Here is an 8,807-nt window from a genome sequence, read left to right on the forward strand (position 1 = left end):
AAGGCCCTCCCTCCTGCATGGAAGAGTTTTGATTGGGATACAATATGAACATACAGTTTTTAAGGAAGGTTACACCACATCATATAAAAACTGTGATTGGAGAGATACGGAAATGAGCAGGGCTCAATTAGTAAAGATGCAGGCAAAAGGAATGGTAGGAAACCACAGTATGGTTGATTGCACCCTGGCCGGTCAAAGTGACCTTCCTAGCCGAAGAGAAACTATGGAACTGGTGTTGTGAGAATGGGTTGAAATCTCAACATATAATTGTTGAGATTTTGGCTGAGAACTGGGCAGAGCGATAACAGGGACTATGTAGGGAGCAGTAAAAACTAATCTGCAACGTGAAGACAGAGTCTCAGATTTATTTAAGGTAAAGAGAAAGTTACCATTAGAAAGCATCTGTGTTTATTTTTTCCTCTCCTACAGAAGTCTAGCATTCAGATAGGTTTTTCTCCTAATCCCTCGCTACTCTGGTCTTCTTTCACAATGGCCTCCTACAGTCTGCGTTAAGGGCTCTTATGGAGGCTGTGATGAGCTAGTAAGACTGACACAGGTCTAAAAGTAGATCTGAGTTCTCTATGTGGAGGACAGTTTCTCTGGGAGGAGTCATCCAAACCTATGCAAGATTCTCTAGGCAAAAGCCAAATTCTTCCATGTTTATCTGCATGAATTTGGGGAAATTTTGTACACTGGCCACCTGATTACAAGGAAGCCATTTGTATACATGTAATAGAAATTGTGGCCCGGGTACTATCAAGATAGAACATGCAGTACAATTCTAAGGATGGGATTTGGAGTAACCATAGTAATTAGGAAAAGTAGGCAGATAGTGAAGTTGATTAAGGAAACTCTGCATAAGATGTATTTCTCCAGATACCACTGTAATTCATTACAGGACACCCATAAGTCCCTGAGTAAAATTAAATCCAAGCCATATTCATGTGCCTACCAGCCAGTTTTTTTTTTCCTGCCATTCCTGATCAACCTCTTTGAATACTGGTATTCTTTTGTGGTTCTTTAATTCAGTACTATGCTCTCTCCTGAAACAGCTCATAAGCAAGATACTAATTAGTTCAATGACATCTTTAAAAAATTTTAACATATATGTATGTACATGTCAGTTTGTATGTACATGTGTGGAGGTAAGAAGGCAATCTTGCATCTTTTGCTGCTGTGTATACCATCCTGGTTCACAAGCCTTCTGGGGATTCTTCTGTCTCTGCCTCTCACCTTCTTCAAAGGAGCGCCAGGATTACAGATGGGTGTTATCACACACAGCTTTTACATGGGTCTGGGCATTTAAAGTCAGGTCCTCATGAACACACGGCAAGAATCCTTTACCCAGGACATTTTTTATCATATAATTCTTACTCAGAATAGAAGTGCTACTTCAAAGTATGAAACTTAAAAATTCTGTTTCAAATGTCATTTTATTGCAAGATGGTATAACTAATTACAAGTTTAAACTATAACGTGGTAATTTTAGTCGGGCAGCAAGTTACTGCAAGTTACTTATTCAAGAGTGATCTTCAGTCAACTCCAGATACTCAACAAGGATCAGAAATACCTGACTGGCCAATAGGGTTAAGTCACTAAATAAATGAATCTCGATCATTTCTCAGGAAAGGTACACTGTGATTTCAATAGACAGCAATACAGGAAGAGTTCTTCACACAGACTACTTCCCATTTCTCTCTGGCCATCTCAACTGAGATAGCTACTTTCACATAACTGGCTGAGCTTGAGCCTTCTTAGCAAGCAGCTTTAGATCTGAAATGCACTTGGCAATGGTCTCCTTTTCCTGTGACAAGGAAAAAGAAATGCGGTTAAATCTCTCAAGAACAATAAAGGTGACATAATCCCTACTAGAATAGAACCTCAAGATTACTGCTTAATGTGGACAGCTTACTAAAAAAGTTTCTAAGAGAAAATAATTATACAACATAGGGAAGATGTAATTTATTTTAGAAGCAAATCCTGGGAGCTAAACTTCCCTGGCCCACAGCTTTTAAGAGTAAACTCTAGAGAGAACTTAAGGCTAGATATGCTGATAATACCTTTACCTGATGCTAGTTTGGATAATCATAGCTCATTGAAAAAGACCAACCAACAAATACTAGTAATAAAAAATTATTAATAATGAAAATAATTGGGGCTGGAGAGATGGCTCAGAAGTCAAGGGTACTTTTCCAAAGGACCTGAGTTCGGTTTTCAGCACCCACATCAGGTGGCTCATTGCCATCTGTAATCCAGCTCCAGAGGATTTTAGGTACAGAGACACCTGCATTCATCCATGCACACACACATGAACTCCTAATAAAAACACTTAAAGAAAGAAAATAATTAGCTGTCTTTTTCCAGTATATTTTTGGGGTATTTTCTAAGCATTTAAAATAAGGTACATGTTACAATCCGTCAAATTCTGATAGACCTTGTTTTTCTTCTTTTTCACCACCTTCTTAAAAGAAGATTTATTTTATTTTATGTGTATAAGTGTTTTGCCACTGCGGTAGGCTTTGAAGTTTCAAAATTTCATGCCAGGCCCAGCCCTTTTCTCTGCTTTATGTTGTGGCTCAGATGTAAGCTCTCAGCTACTGTCATGCCTGCTGCCCACCATGATGCCATGGACTCTACTACCCTCTGGAACCATGAGCCCCATATTAAACCTTTCTTTTATAAGTTAGCTTGGTCATGGTGCTTTGTCAAGGAATAAGAAAAGTAAGACCGTAGACAAAGACACTTGCCTCCAAACCTGAAAACCTCCTGAGTGTACCCGGGAACTGCATGGTAGAGGGAAGGAATTGCCTCCCCCCACCCCTGCAAACACACACACACACACACACACACACACACACACACACACACACACACACCAGCATATTATTGCCAGAATACCAGTCCAACCACAGAAGCTACAAAAGGTCACGTACCTGCTGTGCAGAAATGCTCTGCACCACACGCTTTTCCACCCAGTCTATCATGTGCTCTTGTTCCTTGCGACGCATCATGTTCTGTACAGAAATATGATAGTCCAGGCGATTCTTCACCTCCTTATATGCTCTATGGAGCCGTTCCCGGTAGGTGACTTCCAAGGCCAAGGCAATATTATTCTGAGGGGAAGAATTAAATGGTTTGCATTTAATTAAGAAAGGTTTTTGCACCCATGAAGGAGTACTTCTGTTCTGGGAGATTTTCTAGCTAGCATACTCCATTTCTCATATGTTTATGTAAAATTCTTCTAATATGCAGGTAGTAAAACAGCACGTGGCACAGGCTATCATTTTCCTGCATTTCTTACATTCTTCCCCAGAAATATTAACAAACCCAACAGAGATACATGCATACACATATCACTTTCCTAATGATATTCCACCCTCCTCAACTTTAAAGTACACTGGAGTCCACTATACTTGTGTTCCTGGATTCATTTATCCAAAATCTAATAGGTTAGGCTATTTCCAATGTTTTCTACTACAAATAGTGCGGTCTCTTGCTCTCTCGTGCACTCTCTCTCTGTATATATGTGTGAATAGTAGCTCATATTTAGTAAGTAACTACTGTGTTCTAAACATTCTTGTGTTTGTGTCAATTTAGTCCAGTTTTATAAATACATCAGTGTATCTATTTTACAGAGAGAAACTGGGGCAGAAAGTTGAACTTGCCCAAGGTTACAAAGCCAATACATTGTGAAGCTAAAATCTGAACACATGCAATCAGGCTATAAAGGCCCATACTCTTAAGGATGCTTTTGTTTATGTTGCATTTGTTTAACTCTGTGAAGCTGTGGTTCTTGGCCTGCCTAAAACACCTGATGGTCTAATAAAGAGCTAAACAGCCAATAGTGAGGCAGGAGTAAGAATAGGTGGGACTGGCAGGCAGAGAGTATAAATAGGAGACATCTAGAAAGAGGAGGACACTAGGGGCCAGCCACCCAGCCACAGAGTAAAAAGGAAAGAAAGATATACAGAAATAGAGAAAGGTAAAAGCCCAGAGGCAAAGGTAGATGGAATAATTTAAGTTAAGGAAAGTTGGCTAGAAACAAGTCAAGCTAAGACTGGGCATAAATAAGAAAGATTAAGTCTTTCCATGTATAATTCATTTGGGAGCTTGGCGACAGATCCCCTGACCCTGCCAAAAGAGTAAAAAACCCAACATTTTGGCATTCCAACGTGGGGCTAGGGCAAAAGGAAATCCAACAACCCCTGAGTTAAGAGCATTGTTGCTCTCTACTGCAGAAGCATCTCTTTAGCCCCACACTGTGTGCTTCTATAATGTAGAATTTCAACATGAGACAACTTACCTTTAAGTATTAGGCACAGAATACTGAGCTCAAAGAAAATAATGACAAAATATCTGACACATTCCTAATTTTAGAGCCTAATTAAGCTCTGGGTACAATTAAAAGCTCTACTGCTTCCTAGATATACTTTCTGAGTGTATGTTAAGAATCAAATTATTTAATAGCAAATGTTAAGGTTTACTTATTCAAGTATGTATGAAATACAAAGAATGTATTTCACCTATGGCCTTTTTTACACAGTGCATGCCTTTTTAAAAATCAGCCCTAACTTATTATTTTCCTTTTGTATGAATCAAAATATATTCTTTTATACCTTATACTGTTTCTAATTTTAGAACAATCCTATGTAGTTTTCACTTAGCAGTTCTTAAATAGCTACATAATTATAACTGCTAACTTCTAGTCAAATCTTTGTTTTTATATGAAATAAAACTCATCTCAAAAATTTAATCATTCCTCAAAATATTCTGAATTTCTGATAGTGTTAAGGCTTTCTTGCCCATGGAAGGGAAGTGATCTACTGTTGAGCTTCATTCCCTCCTCAGACAGTAGTGTCTGTGTGTGTCTCTCTGTCTCTCTCTCATGAATAACATCACTATCCTTAGAAGTTACTGAAACCGGGTTGGAGAGATGGCTCAGTGGTTAAGAGCATTGCCTGCTCTTCCAGAGGTCCTGAGTTCAATTCCCGGCAACCACATGGTGGCTCACAGCCATCTGTANCAGAAATATGATAGTCCAGGCGATTCTTCACCTCCTTATATGCTCTATGGAGCCGTTCCCGGTAGGTGACTTCCAAGGCCAAGGCAATATTATTCCTCTGGACATCGAAGAGGTAGTGGCGCTTCTGAGCCAGCGCCTGCTGTGCCTTCTCCGTGTCAATTGCATCCTGGATTTGTTTGATGGTTGCTTGTTTTACTTCTTCTAGTTGAGCAATTTTTTCCTGTAATTATAATAGTACAATGTCAGTGGAAGCACAAATGGTACCAAAAAAGATTCATTTTATGCTCTGTTTATTTTCCTAGATCTAAATCCTTCAATCTGCAACACCAACCTGCCAAGGAAGCTATGTTCAATGTCACAATATGGACTATTATGGCAGTAATCAACCATTTTCTATTTGCATTTGACAATTGCATTTTCTATTGCACAGGAAGGAATAAGCATGAGTCTGTAAATCTAGTCAATAGTCCATAGCTGAGGAGGATATAACATATTCTTGTTTTTTTATTTTAAAATGAATGTAGCGTCCAACTGCTTTCTGCATATTTATGCTATACCCATAGACTAGTGCAGCTCTTAGCCTTCGTCAGAGAAGCTTGCTTTTTCAGTAGGTGGTAACTATGAGACTCATTACCCAGTCAAAGCACCAAGACTACGTGACTGTGGAGTGCTCAGCCCTAAATGGACATCTGTATCACTTTCACTTTCACCAAGGCTCAGGGAACACCAAGGAAGAGGAAGTGGGATGAATCTAATAGCTGGTAGATATGGAGGAATGCTGGGACATGACACGGTCATTGCACTAATGAATTCACAGCAGCTGTGATTATTTTACCTGTGCAAGACTGAGCTGTCAACATTCAATCATGGATGGGGAGGGACTCATGAAGCCCCACACTTCACTACGGCAGTGAATTTACCAGTATTCCTACTGGTAACTGTCCATGCTTCTATACACAAACCCCATCTATGCGCATGCATGCAACACTAAACTATAGGAGTCACAAAAACAAAAGCAGGAAAAGGACTTGTTGGGAAGAGAGGTTCAGCAGAAATGGGAGGAGGGATGGAAGCAGGTAATGAAGAATGAATACAATCAAAGTACATAAAGGCAACTGTCAGAAGCAGAATGTCTCCATGTTCAAGATCAGCCTGGTCCACATAGTGGCTAGCAATGGATACATACAGACCTTGTCTTAAAAAAAATTAAAAGAAAATTCTGTCACCAGGGAAACGGACGTTAAGGAATTCAGGAATTCAAGGTCAGCCTTGACTTTACAGAAAAGTGTAAGGTCAGTCTGTGCTACACGAGAGCCCTTACCAGAGTCCCACCACCACCAACCAACCAAACACAACGGAAGCATAGTTTTTAAGTCTAAAGTAATAACTGTGTTCCAATTTATCCCAGTTGATACACAATGTAGAGAATTAAGCACACTTTTAAAATGTATTATTTGGCAATTTTATACATTTTCTTTTTACTAAAAAGATGTAAAATAAAATATACTCTCATTTTTAGAAATAAGAAAAACATTAGTAAAAATCTGAAGACTTCAGTAAATTTCAATTTTATATCAAAGCAGTAACTAACTGCAACATGACTGTAACCATGGTAACAATAGTTATTGGGGTACTTTTCCCTCTAACATTCCTATAAATAATAATTATATTAGATAACTGGGATGTTTATGCTACAGTCAAAAGTGGGAAACAAAGTTAAAGATTCTTACCTCATTAAGTTTATCAAGAAATTCTCCAATAGAAGCACCGTATTTCTTAATCACATAGACAATCAACCCTACTACTGTTATGGTAGAGAAGGTCTCTGGGGTAATCACATATATTTCTTTGGACAGAAAATACAAGCTAAGCCCAGTTCCAAGCACGTAGGGTCCTAGAAGAACAAAGAGTTACGTTGTAGGTTATGCCTACTGTGCATTTGGTTACTTCAAGGCAAAGTTAAGATGATAATCAGATTATACACATACAGTTTTAGTAGTACCCAGAGCTGAAAGAATAAAGATCTGAACTGAACAGAAATCAAAATAAACTCTGAACTTTGTTTCCCCAAAGGGGAAAGAGTACCTTCTTCTCAGTGCTGATAAAACAGAAATAATATAAAGTGCAGAAACCATAAGAGAAAAACCAATTATTATAAAATATATATACACATAAAAAGAATAATATTCTCAAAATTCTCAACTTCTATAGGTAACTAATTATATAGTTACTTAAGAAAAAAAGACTGAGTTTAGAAAGAGGATTTAGGACACACATTACACCCCCCCTCCACAAGGTTTTTCTGTGTAGCCCTGGTTGTCTTGGAGCTTTGTCCTTGAACTCAGAGATCTGTCTTCCTCTGCCACCCAAGTGCTGGGATTAAGGCATGTACCACCTCTGCCAGGCTTCAGACTTCTTATTCATGTCTGGCATTCTTTTTAGGTTTTTAAAAGTTGGAATTTATGGGATTGGAGAAATGGCTTAGTGGTTAAGAGCACATGCTGCTCTTGCAGAGAGCCTAGGCTTGAATAACATCCACATGGCGGCTTACAATCTTTGGTAACTCCAGTTCTAACACCCTCTGCTGGCCTCTAAGAACACTGCTTGCAAGTGGTGCACAGATATACACGCAGGCAAAACACACACATAAAAATATAAATCTTAAAAAGTTGAAATTTATACTAGTGCATAGAGTGGACCTAGGCTTCTCAAAAGAGTGGAACTAAAGTGATCCTCCCCTCCCCCACACCTCCCAGGCAGTATTGCTCTGTAACCCTGTTTGGCACTGAACTTCCCGCGGCAATCTTCTGGCCGGGATTACAGGGGTGCCACCATGTACACCTAAGTGTCTACACTATCAGGATTTTTAAGTTATAGTGTTTAAAACACAAATATTTACATAACATTTCCCTTGGTATCTTACCAGATGTTAGGATGGGACACAAGGCTTGTAAGAACAGCCCTGTAGTCTGAGCTGCGTATCACAAGAGTGAGAGTTATAGTTCCAACTATACTGAACCCAGATTTCTGAAAGTTTCAGGTTCCTTTCCCTCCACTGTCTTTAGTTTATGAATTTTAAATATGAGTTCATAAAAAAGGCCCACTATATTAACATTTTAATAATTTATGGAGATCTGAAGACACCCATTTTCTTCAATGTCAGATAAAGAAGTGCTATTTTAGGCCAGTCTACAGCTAAAAACAAATTTTGGGTTTCCAGTGTTCCGTGAAAGAAAGGCAGTGTGCAGAGACAAAAGAAAGGTAGTCAGCCAAGAGACCTAAGCCGCAATCGAGTTCAGCCACAAGTGGGGAGACACCCTTGCAAATCACTTTTCTAGGTCTTCCAGACAATAAAAACGTTCTCACGGGAATGTCTAAGTATTAAATAATGAAAGTGAATCATTATAAAAAGCATGATTCTAAAGTTTATGCCTTTTTATAAAAGCAATCAATGAGGGAAGATGTTCCTACTTGTTAAAACGTGCACATATACCCCTCTCTCTGTCTCACCTGCCTTATTTTTAGTTACAGCCCCTTTCGTCACCTGACTGTGTAACATACAGGCATTATTTTAAAAACAGTTATCCTATGATATATGTTGCACAATACCGGAAACTTAAACTAGTTCAGTATTGTATGGTTAGAACAATGCCTGCAAGGAAATCAAAGAAATCAGCATGATTAGCATGTCAATAAATGGAAACAAAGGTATAAAAGTAAATTAAAATCATGAAACAAAATTTCAAAGAGAAGTTAAAGGTTTTATATATATATATATATACAT

The 8,807-nt window shown here is 38.6% G+C and overlaps 1 protein-coding gene across 1 annotated transcript in view; it reads right to left on the reverse strand.

Moving 5' to 3' along the window:
* Positions 1-1,414: 1,414 nt before the first annotated feature.
* Atp5pb (ATP synthase peripheral stalk-membrane subunit b) overlaps positions 1,415-8,807 on the reverse strand; it is a 12,009-nt gene continuing 4,616 nt past the window's right edge. The window contains exons 4-7 of the mRNA XM_050130965.1: positions 6,754-6,916; positions 5,055-5,243; positions 2,934-3,050; positions 1,415-1,804 (exon numbers count right to left, since the gene is read on the reverse strand). Coding sequence (XP_049986922.1) covers positions 1,727-1,804; positions 2,934-3,050; positions 5,055-5,243; positions 6,754-6,916 — 547 coding nt within the window. The 3' untranslated portion in view covers positions 1,415-1,726. The remainder of the gene's footprint in view (positions 1,805-2,933; positions 3,051-5,054; positions 5,244-6,753; positions 6,917-8,807) is intronic.

This window comes from Alexandromys fortis, unplaced genomic scaffold (genome assembly GCF_014885135.2).
Source record: "Alexandromys fortis isolate MF-2015 unplaced genomic scaffold, M_Fortis_MF-2015_v1.1 scaffold_356, whole genome shotgun sequence".
In the NCBI taxonomy this organism is placed as follows: domain Eukaryota; kingdom Metazoa; phylum Chordata; class Mammalia; order Rodentia; family Cricetidae; genus Alexandromys; species Alexandromys fortis.